The sequence below is a fragment of the Passer domesticus genome, chromosome 12, assembly GCF_036417665.1.
Source record: "Passer domesticus isolate bPasDom1 chromosome 12, bPasDom1.hap1, whole genome shotgun sequence".
NCBI lineage: Eukaryota > Metazoa > Chordata > Aves > Passeriformes > Passeridae > Passer > Passer domesticus.
The window spans coordinates 18,883,077-18,906,319 of NC_087485.1; the positions used below are offsets into that span (position 1 = coordinate 18,883,077).

The 23,243-nt window shown below is 42.4% G+C and overlaps 1 protein-coding gene across 1 annotated transcript; it reads left to right on the forward strand.

Moving 5' to 3' along the window:
• The first annotated feature begins 716 nt into the window (after window positions 1-716).
• On the forward strand, window positions 717-22,769 carry GPI (glucose-6-phosphate isomerase). Its single transcript, XM_064386943.1, has 18 exons — window positions 717-965; window positions 5,158-5,248; window positions 5,638-5,706; window positions 8,501-8,620; window positions 10,484-10,567; window positions 10,653-10,799; window positions 12,539-12,610; window positions 13,615-13,659; window positions 14,436-14,489; window positions 15,360-15,420; window positions 16,898-16,941; window positions 17,172-17,324; window positions 17,645-17,774; window positions 18,125-18,201; window positions 19,531-19,659; window positions 20,052-20,127; window positions 20,208-20,274; window positions 21,709-22,769. The coding sequence occupies exons 1-18, from the start codon at window positions 847-849 to the stop codon at window positions 21,830-21,832; spliced, it is 1,662 nt and encodes a 553-aa protein (XP_064243013.1). The 5' UTR covers window positions 717-846; the 3' UTR covers window positions 21,833-22,769.
• The last annotated feature ends 474 nt before the right edge of the window (window positions 22,770-23,243 follow it).

Consider the following 23,243-nt stretch of genomic DNA (forward strand, 5'->3'; position numbering starts at 1 on the left):
GGGACACGGACAGGGGTCTGGCACCAGGGGACACGGGCAGGGGTCTGGGATGCAGGGACACGGGCAGGGGTCTGGCACCAGGGGACACGGGCAGGGGTCTGGGATGCAGGGACACGGGCAGGGGTCTGGCACCAGGGGACACGGGCAGGGGTCTGGGATGTGGGGACACGGGCAGGGGTCTGGCACCAGGGGACACGGACAGGGGTCTGGGATGTGGGGACACGGGCAGGGGTCTGGCACCAGGGGACACGGACAGGGGTCTGGGATGTGGGGACACGGGCAGGGGTCTGGCACCAGGGGACACGGGCAGGGGTCTGGGATGCAGGGCAGCACCCTGCACGCTGGTGCTGAGGCCGCCTCCGAGCGCTTCCGCAGGACCGGCCCGGGGTAAAACCAGCCCGACAAGGGACGGTGTTTCACCGGGCACCCGCACGAGCAGCGGCCCCGCACAGCCGCGGGCGGACACCGGCTCCGGGCAGCGCTGCGCCGTGGCGGGCACACCGCGATTCCCTCACGCGGAAGGTACAACCGGGAGCGTTGCGCATTCCTCGGGCCCCCCGGCCACAGCTCCGGCCTCGGCCTCGGCCCCGGCCCCGGCCCCGGCCCCGGCCCCAGCTCCGGCTCCAGTCCCCGCCGCCGCCCCCGCGCAGGAGCCGCAGGCCGCTCCTCCCCCGTGAGGCGCGGCACGGAGGGAATCCCGCGGCGCAGGGAGGGGCCGGGCCGGGCCGGGCCGGCCGGGGCGGGGCGGCCGCAGGAGGCCGCGTCGCCGCTATAAAAGCGGAAGCGGCGGCGAGAGCTCTGCTGCCTTGCCCCGTTCATCCCGCCTCGCCTGCTCATCCCGCGGACATGGCGCTGTCTGGCGACCCCCATTTCAAGAAGCTGGCGGAGTGGCACAAGGCCAACTCCTCCAAGCTCGTCCTGCGGCAGCTCTTCGAGGCCGACAAGGATCGCTTCCAGAAGTTCAGGTGAGGCCGGGCGGCCCCACGGCCGAGCGGGGCAGCGGGCCCTGGGGCGTACGAGGCCCGGGGAGCCGCGGCAGCGGGGCCGCGAGGGGCGCGGTGCGGCCGGGCCCGGCGGGCAGGGCTCGCCTGGCCCCGCCGCGCTCGCTGCCCCCGCGCAGCCCCGAGCGGGAGCGGATGGCGCACGGGGCTGTGCCCGGCCCTGCGGGGCCGTGCGAGGCCGATGGCGGCCCGGGCACATGCGGCGGCGGGGCCGGGCCGCGGGCGGGGGCAGCTCCTCGCAGCCCCCAGGGGCGGCCGCGCCGCCTGCCCTTGACTCATCCTTGCAGCAGGGTACGTGCCGGGCAGCACAGCGCCCGCTGCGCTCGCACAGCCGCACTGTGCGGCGGCACTCGCCGCCTCTCGCACGCCGTGCTTAGTCACGATAAGCTCCGATAAAATCGCGAGGGGCCGTGCTTCCCCCGAGCCCCCTACGGCCCTGCCCTGAGCCGGACAGCGGGGGTGGTGAGGGGGTCTGGCCCTCGCTGCAGCGATGCCTTGCAGCGCAGGGAGGAGGAAGTAACAAGTGGAGGCATCGTGATAGCGTTCAGCGCCTTCATCTTGTGAAGTGGGACGCGTATTTGCTGTTTGCTGGAGACCGTGCTGAGAAGGCACGCGTGTGCTTACGTTGTTGTACTATAGCAGCAGTCGGAAAAGTCTAATAATTTGAGATGCATCCCAGATTTGAGTTTTCAAGTGAGCCTGAGTAATGGAGATAAACTGACTTCCATTCTAGTGCTGTGATAAGACTTGTTGCGTGCATCATGCTTTTCATTGCTGTCCTGTGTAAAGGGTTTTTTTCCCCTTTTGAGCTCATTAGAAAATGCTTACATTGTAATTAAAGATTGTATATGAAGTCCCGCATATCATTCATATATATATATACATGAGATAAAATACCATTTGAATCGATGGAAAAATTATGCTAAATTTTTTGAGTACTGAGCCCTTTTAATAGGACTTTTTTATGTTTTTAAGAAATTGATCAGTAATATCTTATTAAATCTGGTTAGATTTAATAAATTAGAATCCTCACTAATGGACTTAGTTCCCATTGCAAGTTTTCCTTATCTCCAGTATTTTTTGGTGAAATGGTCTTTACTGAGGTTATTTATTTCAAATAGCTCCTCTAATTCATGTCCTTTTGTGCTGCCCCATAAGTAAGCAGTTGAAGTGTCTTCAGTTAGCTTCATCTATCTTAATCCTTTATTTTACTTATTTCAGTCCTGTGTCCTGCAAAGCCATCTCATTGTAGTCCAGGAGAACTTCCTCATAGCAAAGTACAATTGCAGAGCTGATAGCTTTGCTGGTACTCTTACCAGTGCTGACTGCTCTGAGCCAGATCACCAGAGGATTATAGTTAATATCTGTTGCAAACCATGGTCTGGAGGTTTGGCCACGTGGTCCTGAGTATTTTCAACTTCCCTCACATGAAATTAAGATTTATGAACATGTTAAGTTCTGCTAGATGCTGCTGTAAAATTATTGACTTCCTTCCTTTAGAAGGAAAAGAGAAACGCTGCCCAGGTGAAAGTGCTTCCTGATATTGGTTCTGAAGGAATTTCAGACTGGTGAATAGTTTTTAATCTGAGTATTTTATATCTGGGCACAAGTGTCTATTTAATATTATTGGAAGAACCTTATACTCGCTGACTGCATCCTCTCAAATACGTATACCAAAAGATCCTTTCTTCTTTTTTGACCTATTTTTTTCCTAGTTCAGAATTTGTAGGTGCTGTTTTCCTGGTAAGGAGTGTAGCCATGCCTGTAAGAGATCTTTGCCTTTTTTGCCACCCAAGGTGGTAAGGTAAGGCCTAATAGGAATGGAGTTCTTATCAACGTTTCAATGTTCCAGTGAACAATGTTCTTTGGAAACTGCTGGTTTTGAAAGGGTTAGAAGAGATGTGATGTATTATGAATCATAATACTCAGCAGGTAAGAGATGTGTGGGTGCTGAGAAAGGTACCCCTGGTGCAGATACAGAGTGTTAGATTGACACTCCTGCTGCTTGGCTTGTCCCTTGTCAAGGATAAGAGTAATTGGAGAGTAAGTGTAAATGAAAAATGAGGTGGGAGATAAAATCATTGAGATGCTGCAGGTTAAGGGCTGCATCGCTTCCAGGTGGCTGTGGCCTACGTGACAAGGCTCTTGTCCCCCCTGAGCAGCACTGCCACGAGCTTCTGCATTGCAGAGTGGTACTTGGGCAGAGCACAGCTCAGCTGCAGGGCTTGGGGCTTCTGTTCTCACAAAGGCTGCATGGATCCCTTGCCATAAGGGCTTAACACAGGATTACATTGTACACTGTGTTCCACCTTGTGCGTGGGAAGTTAAATCTGATAGCCATTACTTGATTTGGTTTTGCCTGGAAAGTCTTGGGTAGCACATTTGAGTTTCTTCAAATGAGCAGTGGCTTGAATCCAGGCATAATTTCATGAGATATTGCCTTCTAGGTGTAGCGAGATTGATTTTCATTCATATATATATATAAGTAATGAATTGTAGGTGGAAGACATTTTGAGTAAACATGAAATCCTTTTCTTTGTGGAGTAGAACACTGGGAGAGGCTATCAGCTGCAGTTTAATGTAGAAAGAGAATTTCAAGAGTTCTGCTTCTCTAAACTGAAGAAGTATTAGTATGCTGAGGGTCTTGCTGTATCATTAGTGAAATGTGTTCAGGTCTGAGATATCTTGAAATAAATTGCATCAAATATTGAAGACTTGTTCTTTTTTTTTTTTCTTCTGTGCTGTATCTGAGTAACAGTTGTGGTAGGTGAGCCAAACCAGTCCTTCCACTAGCTAGCCCTATTCCAGGGATCCTGGTGCTGGGTGGTCAGGATTTCAGGATTGCTGCTGGCAGCCTGCTGAGAAGGGTGGTTAACAGCACTGATACTGCTTTTCCTTACTTGTCTGTGTTCTCACTTATTAAAGAAACATGGTTCTAAGACTGTGCTTGAAGACACCTTCCTTTCCTTATTCACACTTCTACTTTAGGACCATAAGAAGGATGTTACTGTTAATGAGCAGTTAATGAAGCTAACAGTAAGTGAAACCACTGAAATGTTAAGGCCTTGCTGGTTATTACTGTTATTGTGAGTTCAGCTCCATTCTTCCTTTGAGTCTTGCCTGCTCTGTCACGTTATGTATGAATAGCAATTATCCTGTGGTGTGTCCCTGTAAAGTCTCTGGCATGTGTGGTGGCTAAAATAACAGAGCATGTTTCTCTGCTCAGGTATTGAGAAAGAAGCAGCAGGGGAAACAATAAACAGGGCAGAAACACTGAGAATTTAGATGGCTGCAATTTCCTGTTGGGGGTATGTGTGGAGCAACAGGGAGAGTAAGATGTGCTTTTATCAAAGGCTGACTTACAGAATTCACCTCTTCAGTTAGAGTAATTCTGTAGATTCAGTTGGAAATTATTGCAAAGAAGAAATTGGTAACACAATATTGTAAAGGTCTAGAGGAACTACAGAACCTATCACATAGACACAAGGATGTAAATGCAAATGAGCTCACTTGGGTTCTGCTGGGCTGCCATTGCTGTGGTTCCTCTCAGATGTGAACCTACAAGTGCCTGTATTTTGACTGTCAGGCTGTAGCTTGCAGATAATTTGTTAAATAATTTGGAGGCCTCCACTGAATCAATGAGGACTATGAGACTAAACCATGCACAAATGGGGCTTAATTCTGCATAGTAGTTGACAATATTTGTTCATGATGTTGTATAGATTTTTAATTAGGCTTGTTCAAGTCTCTGTGTGAAAGAATGACAGGACCTGTAGGAAGACAGTTTAATTTTCCAGCAGCAGAAGAATGTGAAAAGCTCTTTACTGATAATATATTAGGAAAAAGCTGATTATTGCTAGAGAATGATGGTGGAAACAATATGTGATTGTCCAACTGTGCATCAAATATACTTAATAGTGTTTGGGTTTTCACAAGCAGAAAGTGGACACGGTAATTCAGATTGTGAAAAACATGGTTTTTAAAAAAAAGCAGTCATTTTATGAAACTTTTTGGGCAAATTGGTCACTCTTCTTTACTAAGTTAATCTAATTAGGATTCCCGTTATTTTTGTAATCTATAGCAGAGTTACCATTGTCTCCCTTAAAACAGTCACCCCTCAGGAATGTACAATTAAACAACCTGTTGGTTTTGACAGCTTGACCCTGAATACTGACCATGGGGATATCTTACTGGATTACTCCAAGAACCTTGTTACAGAAGAAGTGATGAAAATGCTGATTGAACTGGTAACTATTTAAAATCTTGCATTAATAAACAAAATAACTTTTACCTGCAACTCACTATTCTAGCACTGTTTATAAACACTAGCTAACATATAAGATAAAAGGCATCTGTTTACTAGTCTTGGCAGGATTCAAATTCTTGCATTGTCATCTAGCCCCGAGTTACAAAGCTGTTTTTCAATGCATGTCTGCATTGAAAAAGGAAAATAATATTCTCCTTGAAAAAGGAAAACAATTTTTTTTTAACCTAGAATCTAGTGGGTCTTTCAATCTGTCATAATATTTGTTTCCCTGTCTTGTGTTAAATGTTCATACTCTTTAATGTAGCTGGACCTTTGTAATTCATGTGGACTTCCACTATTTTAAGAGGAATCTATATTTACCTTTCTCAGGCAAAGTCAAGGGGTGTGGAAAGTGCCAGAGAGCGCATGTTTAGTGGAGAGAAGATCAACTTCACTGAGGTAAGGCTATTTCTGTCCATGGTTCTTTCCACTTTAGTTGTGCCCATTATGGATGTTTGTGTCTGTGTAAGCCAAGTCTGAAAAAACTTACTTTAAATCTTTGAAATCCAGAGTGGTTGTAATGTTTGCTGCACTACTTCAAGAGAAAATTTTACGGCACTTACTAAAAATACCTCCTTCCTTCAGGACATCTTATTTTAGAGATTTTGGTGGTTTTTTTCCCCTGTTCCCTGTTTTGTGGAGAGGAAGATGAGTTAGACCTTGCAAAGGACATGGAGCAGAGTATTGCATTCCAGGTATCCCTTACCTGCTTTTGCCTAGTGTTAGTGTTCATAAAGCTTAGTAAACTGCCTAAAGGGTGTGAAGGGAGGATTGTCTAAGACCTCTCTTGGGCTGTGATGCTGCTTGTCTTTCAGTACAGTTGAGAGTATAAACAGTTTTGGGAAATTAGCCTTGTATTTCAGTAAGAGGATGAGTAGCTTCCTCCTTCTGTAAATCTGAAGGTTCTAGTTATGGTTAAATCTTTACTAAAACATATAGAAAGCCAACTGTACTTTTTCTGATATTAAAAATAGGATGAAAACTGGGAACTCCACAGTGCAGTGGGTTTAATTAGTCTGCATTAAAAATGCTACTTAGTATGCTTAGTATGGCTACTTAATATGTTTGAGGCAAATCCAGAGAAACCAGTAGTTCCTTTGACTTGGCTATTGACTGGTTTAGCTATTGCACAAGCTGTTTGCTTAAACTAACTCAGCAGTTGGACATTGTATTGTTTGTGAATGATTCATGTTTGTGAAAAGGCACAGGCAGAAACAAATACAGTTTCACTGGAGAAGTGGTTCCTGTTCCTTCTGTACTAATGCCTTCAATTCGCAGATGTAGTACTGAAAAAAGAAAGCAGGGAAAGAGGGTGAGGAGTCTTAAATCTGTCTGGAGGGTTGCTTTGTCTCATACTGCCTTTCACTAGCTGCTTGCAACACAAATTATTACAGGGTTAGCCCATCTCTAACTATATTATGGAGTTGTGTGTACACAACTTGAGTTGTGTATTGAGAGCAGGTGTAGCAGTTGAAGTGTCAGAAGGGTGCAATTTGAACAGAAAGCACCTAAACACAATATCCAACTCTGTGTTTGGTTTCTGCTGCTAGCTCCCTCTTTTCCTACTGTCTTGATACCACTTCATGTATTATGTAAGTCTACAAACACCTCTTTTCTCAGGCTGTTTGTCAGTTACTTCCTTCCAATTCAGAAGTTGACTTAGATGGGGTTTGCCTAATTTTTGTTTGTATAGAATATCAGATCAGGTTGGTTTGGCTCTGGAATAGGAGCACATGGACAATGTGAAACTGCCAGATGTTAAGCAGGATGCTGTCAAACAGCATGAATAAACCTAAAGCAGTAAGACATGAGGGAGCTTCTTGATGGCAAGAACTGACTTGTCCACTACTCTTGATCTGCTTTAGAACATTCTTTGGATATTTGTCTGAAGTATTTTAGACTTGTCTGTATTTGGTGCTGCAGGCATTGGCTGCATGATATATGCTCATGTGGAAGTTCTTTACAGTGCATCCATGTGTGTCACTGCCAGGTGTTTGTCCCAGACAAGTTAAAACTTGGAGCTTGATATGGTGCAAAGAGCATTACAAGGTAACTCATCTGACCACTCACATGGGGGCAGTCTTTATAGCCTGCGTGGTGTTCAGAGAATACTTCTGCTTAACCAGAGATCAGGTGATCAGGTCAAGTATGCCTCCTCTTGATTAGTCAGAGCATCCTTCAAGGCTGATAGTGAGCAGTACTTACCAAATACCATTCCGTGGCTGAGTGCTAAAAAAGAAATTCTCTGTTCACCCCAAATTTGAGTGGGTATACTTTAATTAGCAAGTGAAAGAGGTTTTTGTATTCCAAGTCAGTAACCACAAACTCAATGATTTTTGAATTAGCATTTGGTATTTAAATTATAACTTGGCAGTTCATATTGTCTGTGTTGTCTTTGTCTCACAGTGCCTCTCATTGTGGAACAATGAGGTACAGCAGACTAATTTTTTAATTTGTTCATTAGTATTGACTAATTCCTTCATTCTGAATTAAAACTGTTAAGCTCTTAAACAGCCGAACCACAGGGCAGATTTTGGTCCTTTGACTTATGTGTAGCTGTAGAGAAGTAACATAAATCGTGCATGCTAAGAGATTTTTTCTTCCAGCACAACTACTACAAATATATGGTATGCAAGTGTTCAGGCAGCATTTAATTGTAGGCAGTGGATAGAGGGATGTGGCTATTGTATCCTTTGTTGTCAAATCTTTAAATTATTTCTTTTCCTGTATTAAATGGAGTACTCAGGATAATTGAGAAGATGCCTGAGAAAATAACTTCAACTGCTTGTTGTAATTGATTTTTTTTGGTGTTGTCATCAATAAGAAACAATTTCATTCTTATATACCTAAAGCATGCCAAAATAAAGATCACTGGGTCATGAGAATTGCTGGATTCTGAACCTCAAGCTCTAAATGCTTTTAAAGGGATTTTGAGCCTTTTTTCCCAGGCAGACTATTTCTTTGCATACTGTGCTGTTGTAAACTCCCTCCACTGAGTTGGTGAAGTGAGAGGGTGATTGAGGTAGCCACTGCTGCTTGTATGCATACACACTGAAAATACTGCTCTACTAATTCCAGTTAATGTAAAGGATTTTTAAATCCTGATGACTGTACTGCCTTGTGGATGAGGAATCTGAGGCTCTGGGGTGTAACTTGGAAAGAGCCTCATTTGATTTTTGTCCCCTTGTTTCAGAACCGAGCTGTGCTTCACATTGCTCTGAGAAATCGCTCCAATGTGCCAATCCTTGTGGATGGGAAGGATGTTGTTCCAGAAGTAAACAAAGTGTTGGACAAAATGAAACACTTCTGTCAGGTATAGTGCCACCACAGTATTTTTTATGTATTTGTTTTATACCCACCAGGTTCTTACATGTGGATTGTGAAGCATTGATTGTAGTCTGGTTCACGTGAATTATTGTGTCCTTCTTTGAGGTTTACAGTAGTTCTGGCTCAAGCATGGAGTTGGAGCTGGTTTTATTGATTCACTTTTCTCTCCCTGATTCCAATTGGGTTTTTTCTTTAATGGGCTTCCTAGATTTTATTCCTTCAGCAGTAATCTTGTGTGTACTTTGGATGTCTTGTAAATCATTAAGTACCATTCAAATATTACTTTATTTCTTGCTAATTTTTCAACTAATTGGCTGCACCAGTTAGAAACTGCCTCTGAACATTTGTGTAAAATCAGGAGGGAGGTAGAAGTTCCCAGCTCAATTGCAATTTGATTATGCTCTACTTAAATAGTTTCTTAAGGGTCTTCTGGTTTTAGGTCAAATTACTGTGATTCTGTTCTGTTTGCAGAATACCCACCTGGGTAGTTTTAATGCATTTTAAACAAGGCTGTGAGGACCTGGACTTGCTTGGTTGCTGTTGTGAGTCTTAGCCAGGTGGTAATGCCCTGTTTCACTGCCAGCTCATACTTCTAACCTGTGCAGAATGAGCTTGCATTCTGTTCTTAATGATAAATGCTAAAACCACAATAACTTACACCAGTTGGTGTGGATCTGGTACTTTATTCACATGCTGTGAGACTTGAATGGCTGTGGAAATTCTGTGGTGTCTGACACTGTAGAATTTCTAGCTGATTAAGGTTTTGGTAGTGCAAAACAAGAGTTTTCACTGGTGCCATCCTCTTGTTTGCTCTGTGGTTTCAATTATCAGAACCTGTGAACATCACTTTCATGCGGATGTATCTTCTGTGCAAAATAAAAATCATGTTAAGCAATTTCTTTAAAAATATTAACAAAGACAGTGGTTTCAGTTGGCTTAGCAGATGGGATTTTAAGACTGTGGCAATATCTATGGGGTGCAGGAATGCTGTTACTAAAAGTGGATTTTCTGTTTGGAAAAATGGAAAGTTTAAACATTTGTAGCAAAGGAGAGCAAGTACCAGCATAACTAAGTGCTGTGTAGAAAAATTGCTTTAGAATTGGGGAATGTACTTGGAAGTATTCATGATACCAGAAAGATTGCTTTTGTGATTGGAACAGATTGAATTTTGTCCATCATCTACGACCTATGCATTCTATGTAGAGTTTTAATGATTGGAATTTTGTTTTGGGACATTCAGTTCCAAAACAGTGATGCTTAAAGAGCAGGAATAGAGCAGGAACTTAGACCATGTGCTGTTAAGGTGCAGCCCAGAAATAAATCCTAATGCAAAGCATATTTGCAAGAAAGAAGCTTTGAGGATGTTTAATTTGCCACTAAATCTCTTATCTCTGTGGCTTTATTCATACTGTCTTCCAGTTTAGTTAGTGAAGCTCTTTCTAATTGAAGACACTTAAAGAACAGCTTCAGGTTTGAATATTTGTTGCACATAGTTTAATGCCCAGATTTAATCATTTTTGGGTGGAGGTCTCTTGCCCTAGCAAATGCTGTAAATGCTACAGCAGTTCACACAGTAGGGGGAGAGTTTTAACTTCATTAAGTGCTCCCTGTTGCAGTGTGTTTTTATTTCTGTCTTAGACATAACACAATGTCTAGCTAGGAAGGTAGCTCTAAATGTAGGCCTTAAAGTCTAGAGGCTTGAAAGCTGTCTTTGGCAACATTTTATAACAATACCTGAAATCAAAGCCTGTTTCCTGGTCTTGGGTTAGCATCAGTAGCTTTAGTGTAAGTGTAAAATAGTAATTGCGTCTTTTGTTTTGTTTTGCTGGTTTTTTTTTTTTTGCCACAGAGGGTCCGTAGTGGTGAATGGAAAGGCTACACTGGAAAGGCAATCACTGATGTGGTCAATATTGGCATCGGTGGCTCTGACTTGGTAAGCCCCTGATCTCTATACACCCTGCCCATCTTTGTGTACATGCTTACAGTGAGGATAAAGTCTAATTGTGCCTTCTCTCCAGGGCCCTCTGATGGTAACTGAAGCCCTGAAACCGTATTCCAAGGGAGGCCCTCGTGTCTGGTTTGTGTCCAACATTGATGGTACTCATATAGCCAAAACCCTGGCTGAACTCAAACCAGACACTACTCTCTTCATCATTGCATCAAAGGTATGTCTGACAGAGGCACTGCCTTGGCTTGCTCTGCTGATAAAGAGTTTGCAGTCAGGAGGGAGGGCTGTCCACAAGAATAGCTAGATCAGGGACTTACAGTGTGGATTATTTCTAAACAGGCCTGTTGTGATTCTTTCTAAACTTGCAGCGCAAGGTTGTGTTGCTGCTGAAATACTTGGGGATCTGTAAGTCAAATGCTGAGAATTACTTAACATAAATAAGATGCATGAACAATTTCATGTTGTCTGGGGTTTATTTCTCAGTGAATGTAAGTTTTAGCTTTATTCACAAAAGTTTATTTTACTGCATTTCTCTGTAGGTGGAATGTAGGATCCAATGTAATTATTTCTTTAACATTCTGGGTATTGTTTCATTCCTAAAGGACTTTTGATCCTTTATTTTAAAGTACAGTGTACTTGTTAAATGTTCTGGTTTTTTGTATTAATGAATTGCATGTACTTTAAGAATCTCCATTTTACAGGGTAGTCACAATACCTTCACCTAAATAACTTAAGTGTTGAGTTCCTTGAGCTCGATAAATGCTAAGCTGCTTTACTTAAAGAGATAAAGATAGCCTGCTGGTGCTTCATGAGATGACACCTATTTCTGACTGCAGACTGAGTAGCTGCCTTTAAGTCTTGCCTTGCTCAGCACTTACTCTGTAAGCAATAATTGCCAGCAGCCCTCTCCCTCTGAGGAATGCCTCTGTCTGAGCAGAGCAAAGAGGTGGAGACAAACTTCATGGTTACATAACTTGGGTTGCCTTGGTTTGTAAAGCACAGTAGAACCTTTCAGCTGTGGAGACAATCTGCAGCAAATGAACATGTGCAGTGCTGGCTGTCTCTGCACAGTGCTCATTATCTTATCTTGGTGCTGCTGCAGCTGAGCAACAGCTTATGGAGTAATAAGGAAACTGCACAAAGTAATACTAATGGTCACTTGGAATAATTGAGTCCAGGGATCACGGTTCAAAGGCTTAGAAAACTGCCAGATTGAAAAAGTAACACTCGAGTTTGTTTGCCAGACTGTAGTTAGCTAATTGGATATATTTGGAAGAGGATGAATGGCATTTTTTTCTTTCCATAACAGGCTTATGTTTCATAATGAAGGATTTCTGGAGATGGATGAGAGTAGGAGGAATCTAGTGTTCACCCTTAAAGCTAAATTTTGATGGCTGAGTAAATCAGAATGGTTGTAGATACTTGCAAAACTGCATGACTGAACTTCTGTGCACACTTCATAAAGCAGGAAAATGTTTTCCTCTAATCAGCAAAAGAAAAATTATAAGAAGAGTCTTGGCAGAAAAGAGTGCAAAAGAGTGCTCTTCCATGAAAAAGTAGGAATTGAAGAACAATAGAACAGTCCAGCTGGGTTATCCTGTTTAGATGTTCAATTAATTTGTTTCTAGTTGAACAGTAAAACTAATTTTTTAGTAAAAGACTAAAGTAGACAACTTTAGTCTCAAGGTTTTTTTTGCAAAAAAGTTTGGGGAATGGGAAGGCAGGAGGAGATGGGGAATAATACTTAGTAGTTTAAAACCAGATGGGTAAATCTAGCAATAGTAGTGTTTACTGGATTCATAAGCTTGCTTCTTTCTGTAATCTGGCAGCAGCTGAGTTATGAACACGTAGAATCACTCTGCTCTGGTTATCTGAACATGTGATGCTTTAGTAACCTGAAGTTGTTTCCATGTTAAGAACACTGTTTTACTTATTTGCTTGCTTTCCCCTGTGCAGACCTTCACCACGCAGGAAACCATCACTAATGCAGAAACAGCCAAAGAGTGGTTTCTGCGTGCTGCTAATGATGTAAGTCTGAGATGTGTAGCTTGAGTAACAGAATGCAGTAGTTTTTGTTGTGCAATTTCTTCCTGGTCATTCTGTGTGCTTTGGAGCAGAGCCAGTAACAGCCCAAACAAAAGCTTAGCAAATGATGTACTTAGATCATTTCAGTGCTTTGGTAATGACAGACTATTTTGTCCAATCAAAGTGATAACCCACTAGTATTTCATTATAAATGGTTTTCATGCATTGTTCCTCCAAATCTTGCCTGTTAAGTAATAGAGTGTAGTGTTTGCTTAGAGCTAACCAATAATTTGGTAGAACCACTAGTAATGAAAAAAGACTAGTGCATGTGGCACTACCTTTAAATTATTGCCAAGTCTTTAAAAACTAGAAATGGAGCTATGGTTGGACCAATACACTGACATTTCTATGGCAGATGGCTGTGCTATGAATAGAAACCTTGTATTTGGCTCATTCTTCTCCTATTTCAAACTCTTAAAGGAAAAAAACAGATACTGCCGGTTCAGGTAATTAAGATGGTCTGTGATCTGTTCCTGTTAGGGTAGCTGTACTTAGTTTGAAAGCTGGGCTTTGAAATTCCTCCTTAGACTACTGTTCAGACAACTCATCTTTATCAGAACACCTTCTGAAAGACTGACATCTGACTCTGGAGCTTGGCATTTTTCAGTAATTCTTGGTTTTTTGCCCCTGGCTGGAAGGGTGGTGGGTGTACATTGAGCTCCATCTGCTCCAGGGCTGTGGTGGTGGTGTCCAGGCTGGTAACACTGAGGGAGAGGATGTGCCTCTCTAGAGGGATTGCTGCTGGAGGGGTTGATGGGAATATCAGTAGAATGTTCTCTTGGGATGTGCTGCCAAATCCCACACTGAATGTGAATAACATGACTTCAAATTAATAACGTTGTTGACGATCATCAGTTGTTTTGTTTAAATGGTAGCAGATCAGCTTTATAACCAGAAATTAAAATAGTCAACATTCTAGATCTAACTATGTGTTTATTTTTGTTAAGCCTTCAGCTGTGGCCAAGCATTTTGTTGCCTTGTCTACCAATGCTGTAAGTATAGTCAATCTAGTTAATTTTTCCTGTGTACCTTTAAGGCAACCTTACCTTACCTAGCAAGGAAGCCTATCCTTGAAGATGCTTGAATACCAAATTTTAGCATTCCTCTTGAATGGAAGCCTTTTTTTCCTACTCAAAGTAACTGAAACACTTCTAGAGTATTGAGCTATACTAAGACTGGACTTTGATTGTAGATGTGTGCTTCTTCTGCTAGAGTTTTAAATTTGAAATCAAGAGCTCTTGTGCTTGAAATTACTTATTAATAATGAGTTTTACCTCTAATTTCTTAAGTTGTGTGTGAATGCAGTTATATAAGCAGATGTTGTTCTGAACTCCAGGTAAGAGCTGAAATAGTGCAGGCACTTTGAAAAATGCTTATGGTGAGCACACTGTGATATAGTGCTTCATGCAAAAGTATGAAGTAGAGAGATTGGCAGTAATTAAAAGAACACTGCAGTCATTGACAGGGTGTCAGGGACTGACATTATGGTTCTGGTAAATGTAAACTGAGTGTCAGTCCAGCTTTAACTGTATTGCCACTTAGTTTCATCAGAAAATGAATGTATGTCATTGATTTGTAATAGTGAGTAGTGATAGTTATTTCTGGAAATGAAAATGTAGTTTTTGTGATGGATGCTGTGCATTTTTAAAAATAGATGTAGTTGTAGGATCATTTATTTTATAGATATCAGACTTGTATTTGCTTGCTTGGTGTAAAGCTTTTTATGACTGTTGGTTTTACTGATGGTGTTTTTTCATCTTTATTTTAGCCTAAAGTTAAAGACTTTGGAATTGACCCAGAGAACATGTTTGAGTTTTGGGATGTAAGTAAATGTCTGATATTATGTGGTAGATGTTAACTGTTAGCTTTTTCTGAAGAAAGTAAGAGGATTCCAGATAGATGTCTTGAAACTGCAAAAGCAGTTTCTAAAGCAGCAACTCCTAAATTATAGGAGTGGTATTCAGTGCACTGGAATACCTGAAAACCCCTAACAAAAGGCAAATTGAGAACTCTTGCCCCTTCTGTTAAAGTCTTCCACTCAAAGGTCTGAAGAGCAGTCTTCCATGTTCTTGGCTGTCTAATGTGCTGTTGAGTAACAGGAGATAGTCTTGGCTTATTGCTCTATGCAAGTGGTTATTATAAGCTGTGACATTTGCCTGTTGGTGTCTATGGTATATAACCTAGGCCTGCTAAAGGTCAGACATCAGAAATGGGAGCCTGATCGAAGATTTTGTAGCAGATGCATATTTTAAGTATACTGCCCTTAGTCTTGGTCCTTATACTTAATTAGAAACAGGTTGGTATGTCTCATTGACTAATTGCCTGAAAAATGAGCTGCTGTTCAGAAGTTATTTGGAATGTTACCTTTCCCAAGTGTCAGAATTTTGCTGAAGCAGACTTTCCCTGTATAGGAGTTGATATTATGAAAGCAGTTATATAAGCTACAAATTCAGGATTTGGAAGTGAACTGGAATCAAGCTATTTACTTAACAGATGTTATAAAAATTGGACAAGTAGGGTAACTTTAGACTCTTAAAAAAGGCATTCATTAGGGTGCACTATATATATAGTGAGCTGTCACCACAAAGAGTATTGATTTTGCTGGGAACAGTCTAAACACACACTGCTGTTTTCTAATAGTTTGAATGTAAAAGCCTTGCACTTCTCTGTCTCAGCCATGTCTTGTTTGCAGTGGGTTGGTGGTCGCTACTCCCTGTGGTCTGCCATTGGTCTCTCCATTGCCCTGCATATTGGTAGGTATTCCTGGGATGTCACCATGCCAAGAATTGCTCTGTTTCCTTCAGGAATGTAACTATGGAGTGCATTAACAACAGTGGATTGTGAAATCAGATTTGGGGCAAATACTGTTTACCTGCCTGTTCTGAGTGGTTGGATGTGGATGCTAAAAATTATCTGGAATGTAATGGAAATGTTGGTATTTTAGTACTACAAATACAGCTTCGGAAATTACCCCATACTTGGGGACAAGTAGACAAATTGAATTGCTTTAGTCACATAGCCAAAAGTGCCTGATTTATGTAAAGCTCTGTCAGTGTTGAAAATCAGACCTTACATCTGACACTGCTAAACTTGAAGTAGGGTATTTAGTATCTGTAAGTACACACACTAAAGTCCTGTCTCTGGTTCTGCATATGAGCTCTGTTTAGCATTGTTAACTATGTCCTTCTGCTGTTAATTCCTTTTGTTTTCAGTACTTTGTCTAGGCTAGAGGGCCTGATGATTGCATTTGTTCCCTCATCGCTGCTTTCAGATGTTTAAAGTCTGAAACTGTAATGTCATTTATTTTTCTAGGCAAAAGTTAGAATTCCCTTAGACTGGGGTTAGAAGAATAACATTTGGTTTGGTGTTTTTTTAATTATATGAATAGGAGTTTTCATGTGTAGAAAAACCTATTATAAGAACAAAATAAACAAGTCAGGCACTTACTGTTTCATCAGAAATAAACTGTTCATTGCTGCTGTCAGACAGATTTGGTGCTGACTGCTGACATGCCAGCCTATCTCTTCTTCTTCCTCTTAGACCCCTCAGCTCCCACAGCTGGCCTCAGACCATAGGTAGAGCTGCTGCTTCGAGTCCAAACACTTCACCTTCCAATTGCTGTGTATGAATCAGGATTTCTGTCTTTCAAGAAAGACTAGCCTTGGTGAAACTGTTCATTTGGGCAAGGGAATGGGAGGTTTAAATACTCTAACTACAAAGCAAGGGAAGCTCAGGTGAATTGTTAGCGAGAACAGGGAAGGAAGGGATAGCCTTTTTCTTTGAGAATATCTTATTAGAGCTGTTTCATCTCACACCGTTGCAGAAATCCCTGCTGTGCTGGCCTTGCCCTGTTTTTTTGGCAGATGCGTCTCCCAGTGGCTGTTGTTAAGTATTCAGACTTGCTAAAAACTGTGTGGCCTTAAAGTAGGCTCTGTATTAAAGGCCTCTGTTTTCCTTCTAGTTGATCATTCTACCTGAATGAGGATTTTAGGCAAAGGCTTTTGAATTATGTTTCATGAAGTTGGACTTGCTCTGAAGTCTGGGCTTTAAGAATAAGTGAATGTCTGGCTTATGGGATGCAATATCAGGTGAAGTGAAGCTTTAAACTCGGTTAGTGGTTGGGAGCATTGCAGCATACAAGGAATTGAAACTGTTTCACAGTTGTCTCTATAGGAAAAATCAAGTTTGAGTTGTGATAATAAATACAAACTGACTTCTTTCCATTATTAGGTTTTGACAACTTTGAGAGTCTGCTTGCAGGAGCCCACTGGATGGTGAGTGTGGGATGCCCATTTCAGATTTGTTCCTCTTTATAAGTTGTTAGTAAGAAAACAGAAGGCATGTTGATTTCTAAAGTTCAGCTCCCCACATCCTCCTCAATGATGTTAAAATGACAGTTTGTGGGAAGCTCACATTGGATCAACATACCAATGAAAACAATGTAGGAGTTGGGAGGGATGGCAGTTGCTTTGTCAGAAGTGTAACTTTCCTTTGTGTGGTGCAGGATAATCACTTCCACACTGCCCCCCTGGAGAAGAACGTGCCAGTTCTGCTGGCCATGCTGGGCGTGTGGTACATCAACTGCTATGGCTGTGAGACCCATGCCCTGCTGCCCTATGACCAGTACATGCACCGCTTCGCCGCCTACTTCCAGCAGGTAGGGCTTGGCACAGCCCAGCTTCCAGCCAAGTGCAGATAAGATTCTGCCCTGGTTCAGCATCCCCAATGCATGTGTGAGATAAAACTGCAGTCACTTGCTGCATGTCATCAATTGCCACCAGAGCCTGGTGCCAAGATCGATATCAGCTTATTTCCTCACTTAAAGACCTTTTCCTTGTATGACTGTTATATTGATGTCCATAAATTAATCAGCTGTATCCCTCATGCTTAGAAAATTTCTATAAACAAGCACTGTTTATTGTTGTTGAAGTATGTATGGAAACTGATACTGAGTGATCCTGCCCTTTTCTTCTTTAGGGTGATATGGAGTCTAATGGCAAATACATTACCAAGAAAGGCTCTCGTGTGGACTACAGCACTGGCCCTATTGTGTGGGGAGAGCCTGGCACCAATGGGCAGCATGCTTTCTACCAGCTCATTCACCAAGGTAAGCAAACTGTTAAATACCTTGTTCTGGAGTTAGTCTGAATGGCTGCAGGAGTCTGAGTTTGCACTTGTTCAGAGGTTGGGCTCCTATCTAACATAGCATCACATTGCTATGGGGTTTTAAATTAATGGCTTGTGAAGGCTACAAGATGCAGGTTTTAACTACAATGCAGAGGTGAAAAAAGGCTGAAACTCCTGAGCTGTATTGTTACTTCCCCTTGCTGCAAATAATACGCTCTTCTATAAAGCTTGTAAAAATGACTGAGTCTGCCAGCAATGAAAATGGGGTGAGAAGTGAAGGTTTTCTAAGACTTACCTGATGCAGAGTTAGTTACCTGGCTTTTTTTACAGGAACTCGCATGATTCCCTGTGACTTCCTGATCCCAGTGCAGACCCAGCACCCCATCAGAAATGGCTTGCATCACAAGGTAAGTTCTTTGTCAGGGTGCCAGATTGCTTGTGGGTCAAGGTGCTGAAGCTTACTTGGTATTGCAGTATATGGTATTTTTAACTGTCCCTTTGAAACTATACACAAAAGCTCTGTCAACATTCACAACAGATTTTAAAATACCTAGATTATAATTGCAAGTTATATGTAATATGTAGTGCAGTGGTATGTTTTATTCTTGAAGCAATTGCAGTGACAGCTCTTGAGGCAGCTCAGTGCTGTCAGTTTCCTGTGGGCCTACTGAAGCTGGAAAGAGTTGAGCAATTAAGTGTTTAAAATTCCTTGAAGAATTTGAAGGAATATAGTTATTGGAGAGTAGGAAGAAGTAAATTCTCAGACCTGATGTGGCACCATCTCTGAGAAAGCTTTCAAGAATTAAATTCTAGAACAACATTTGGTGAATGTAATGGTATGGCTGTGGTGATGGCCTTCTACAAAATGTTTATAACCTGTCCAGTTTTTAGTTTATCATCTGACTAAGGATTATCAATTAACTAAGATTTTTCTTAACTTCCAAGGGTAGGAACACGTTCAGGTTAACTATTTACTACATACTTCACAAAAAGTATCTTTAGTCTCTGAATTTCACTCTTGTCATGATTTCAGATTACAAGTGCTATTTGCATTGTGTAATAGTAATCTTTTGTCTAGTAAGACCAAATACAAGTGAAAACTTTAAGTATGGCTTCACAAAAGAAGAGGAGAAAAGGCTTCATTTGACTGTGAAAAACTTATTGTGTCTTCAGATAGGACAAAAACACAAAAAAATTTGCAGGGTAATGTTGGATAGAGAGCAATAACTTAGAACCTTGCCCTGCATTGGTAGGGATTGGTGTATGGTAAGCTGTGGGGATTTTCCTGCATACAGGTGAGTCAATACATCTTGGATGGGTTACCTTTGACTAATCCTTGCACTTGGCTCTCTGTGAGATGGTGTAGAATGATATAAAATTATAGATTATTCTAGGTGAAAGGGCTGTGTGAAGTCCTGGCTCCTCTGGTGCCTTTGAGACACTTGCTGCCAGTTTCAGCAGGAGCAGGATTCTGCAGAACTGTCCTGGTTATCTTTGGATACATGTACTTTAGTACGTGTAGTAATAGTAACGAAGTCCCCTGGCTCTCTGAGCTAAGAAGCAATAGCTAAAACTGATACATATTTTACTGGCACAGCATTAAAACTGATACCTATTTTACTGACACAGTGCTAAACTGACTTGTAAGGCATACTAGGTCTTGGTATGAGCTCAAGCACCAGGTACCAGTATTCCAGCTATGCAGATGGTAACTTGTGTTTGCTTCTCCCTGCTAGATCCTTTTGGCCAACTTCCTGGCTCAGACGGAGGCCTTGATGAAAGGGAAGACGGCTGACGAGGCTCGCAAGGAGCTGCAGGCGGCCGGGCTGAGCGGGGACGCTCTGGAGAAGCTCCTTCCCCACAAGGTGCCTGGGGGTGGCAGGGCAGCCGGGATGGGGTGGCACCCATGGCACCTTGGCAGGGCACTTGGCAGGGCAGCACTTTGGCTCTGAAGCCTTGGAGGTGTTCCTGGAATCATGGGCTATCTCAGCACTGCCCTGGGCTAGTGACTTTTTGGTTACTTCTTGTAGCCCACAGTGGCCAGCAATGGTGCTTGGAGACACATTTTTCCGTTGTGTCTGTAAAAAAAAATGGGAATGATAGAATTTTATGGCTGAAGGCCTTTAAAACTTTCAGGACTTTATATTTGCTGCTAATACGAGTAGTCCAGTGTGGACTCTAAAGAAGACAAAATCTGCAAGTTTCTGATACATTGTCACCTACTATGTTGTAACAAGTATATCTCTTGTTTTGAAAGGTCTTCGAGGGAAATCGACCAACCAATTCCATCATGTTTACAAAACTCAACCCCTTCACCCTGGGAGCCATCATTGGTAAGTAAATACATTTCTCATCTCTGAATTCTAATGAAGACTGTGATCAAGTTTATTGATAAATCTCTTTCTGCTTATAGCCATGTATGAGCACAAGATATTTGTTCAAGGAGTTGTCTGGGACATTAACAGCTATGACCAGTGGGGGTAAGTTTCCTTGGTTTCTTGTATACTTCTTGACAGATTCTTGAATCTGTCATGAGTTAGAGAAAAGACAATCAAAAGGGTTTTATACTTGGAGCACATGATTATGGGATAGTTACAAATGAGAACAGATTTTCTGGGCATAGGTTACCATGCTATAATGCATAATGACTTGTAGAATAGCAATTTTGGCTAAGGACCTCTGAATTTAGAAAAATACTATGAATGTAAAAAAGATGCAGTAGTGAGGAAAACAGTCAAGCAGGCTGAACACATGCTCTGAGAATTAGGAAGGAAAATGTTTTGCCTATAGTGTGGAAAAAAGAATTTTTACCTCTAGATTAGTAGGCAGTTTGAGTGACATCTGATGAGCAAAAGATGGATTACCTCTTCATTTTCCTGTGCTGGAGAGACACCATTCCTGGCAGAGGTCTGTATGCAGCAGCCCTTGGTTTCATGCAGGCTGCATCTGTGACTGAGGGCTGTGCTGGAGCTCCATGTGTGCAACAGCAGCTTGGAGGAGTCTGTCACTGAGTCACTTAAAAATTAGTCAGGAGCTAATCAGGTTCTTTCACCTGTAGCAATATGAACTGTGAGCATACTGTGTGGCTTAGGTAGAGGCATTGGGAAATAAGATTTTTCAGGTGCAGCCTGCCTATGCTGTGAGGAGTTGTTCTGAAGGGTACACTTGCTCTACAGGTGTGACTACCAGTTTACACTGAATGGTCTTGTATGCATTCTTTGGTGCTGTGCTGCCACAGCATATTCTATAGCCAAATACTGTAGCAGAACCTGAAAATGGTGGACTGTGTCTAATACAAGCTGATGTCTGCTATAAACTCTGAGATCAGGATGTGGTTGGAGTATGTACAGCTTTTACTGCTACACATGAAATTCCAGAATGGCATCCAAAACTGGAATGTAGGGATGCTGTAGAACCAGCCTCATTTCTTGCAGCTGTTGGAATATCCTAGGTTCTTAGACAGTGGGACTGTAACTGCTGGATAGGTGCTGGGGATGCATCCAGGCTGTAGCTCAGCTGATCATGGTTTGGGTGACAAATCAGAGTTCTGAGCACTGTCATGTTCAATGGTGAGCAGGAGCCAGCTGGGTGCATTCTGCACTGGGGCGGGCTGCATAACACAAATGAATACTGAGGTGAAAAGACTCTGCTTGACTTTGAAAACAAAATGTTCCCTTAGACATCCTGTAATTTGAGCTGTCTGCTCAGCTAAGGAACAATGAGAACTCCAGTTTTTCATGAATGGCACTGAATTGAATACCTCAGCAGTAATTTTTGAGGAGTAAAACTGCATGTTCACTGGGAAGTTACTTTTTACTGGCTTGTATTTTTAATATCAATGGCTTATAGTAAATAATGTAAGTTTTTAGCACTAACATTGCTTTTTCTTTCTTCTCCTGCTTTTATAAATGCAGAGTTGAGCTTGGAAAACAACTTGCCAAGAAAATTGAGCCTGAACTGGAGTCAGATGCTCCAGTGACATCTCATGATAGCTCAACAAATGGGCTCATCAATTTCATCAAAAAACACAGAGCTTGAAATGAAATACTTAGAGGACATCGACAATCTCACCACCAAGTACCCAAATCTGTTGTAGATGTGCTTTTTTTTTAGCCACTTTTAACAAAAATAGCACTTTACAGATGTAGCTCTCTTCACTTGTTGCAGTTAATCTTGTTGCGTCAAGTGTTACAAATGAAACTAGTTTTGTGAAACCCTGAGATTGTATAGTTGCTTTCTATTTCTGTGGCTGTTAATCTGTAAAGTGCAGCTGGTATATTCCTCAATTCTTATCCCTCAACTTCCTTAAAGATGGTCACCTACTGATACTAGAAAATAAACGGTATGGTGGATGAGTAAAACTTCTTCACTCTATTTTTGAAGTGCAGCCCTGGTAACATTTGCCTCACTCACTGTGTAAGGTCCTCTGAAGCCAAGTAAGCTGATTTCTGTCTTTTTGGACTGGTTCTACTGTAAGCTGGAAACTAGAATGTGTTTAAAGAATCAGACCTACAGCTGTAGGTTGTTCGGTTACATTTCATCCCTTTTGAGCAAGATACAGACTATTTTTTTCCCCCCCAGTGCTACTGTGAAAATGCAAGTTTACTGATGTTTGGTAAAAGATTTCCTGCTTTGTCTGTAAACTATGTGGACAGCTATCCAAAAAGGAAGAAAGTTCCTGAAGTGACAGTGATGTCTTAACTTTTCCAAACAGTTTTCCAGAGTTTGTGAAGTAAAAGCTTGTGATCACTTGGAGAAGAGATGTTTTTGATCCTCCAGGGGCAATTTTTCCCTGTTTTATCAGCATCACTGTCTGACAACAACAATGAAAGAAATAGAGAAATCTGTTGTCAATAAGTTGTTTATCCTCCTTTGTTCTCTACTACTGTTAACCTCCTTGCTAGCAAACTGGCATGCTCTGGCTATTGTTCTGTAACACCTTTAATAAAGGTAAGACACAAGCATTGAAAGGAAACTTTGGTTTAATGCCCCCAGTGGTGACTGCCCTGTGTGAGCTGGGACCCTTTAGTGCCCTGTAAACCGTGTGGCTTCAGCGGCCGGGCAGGGTAGGCTGAGCCGTCCTGCTGTGGCACCTCCGTGCTGCTTCACCCTCTGCCTGCGGGCTCAGGGTCCGACCCAGGGAGCAATATTTCCACGCGAAGCATGGTCACGAAAAGAGAACCTGCTAGAGGGAAGCACCCTGTTCTCACTGGCGGCTGTAGCGCTGTCCTCCCGCCGTGCTCGGGTCTCTCCTCTCCCGCCTGGTTCCTGCGCGGCCGGGTGTCGGAACCCGGGACATCTCTCTGGATGCCCTGGATGTCTCAAAGCCCTGGCAGGGGCTCGGAGACCCTGGCAGGAAGCCAAAGACACCTGGAAATTCAATCTTAATTCATGGAGCAATTGCCAACCTTATATAAAGAATTACAGGCCACAAAAGTTTAAGTAGCAC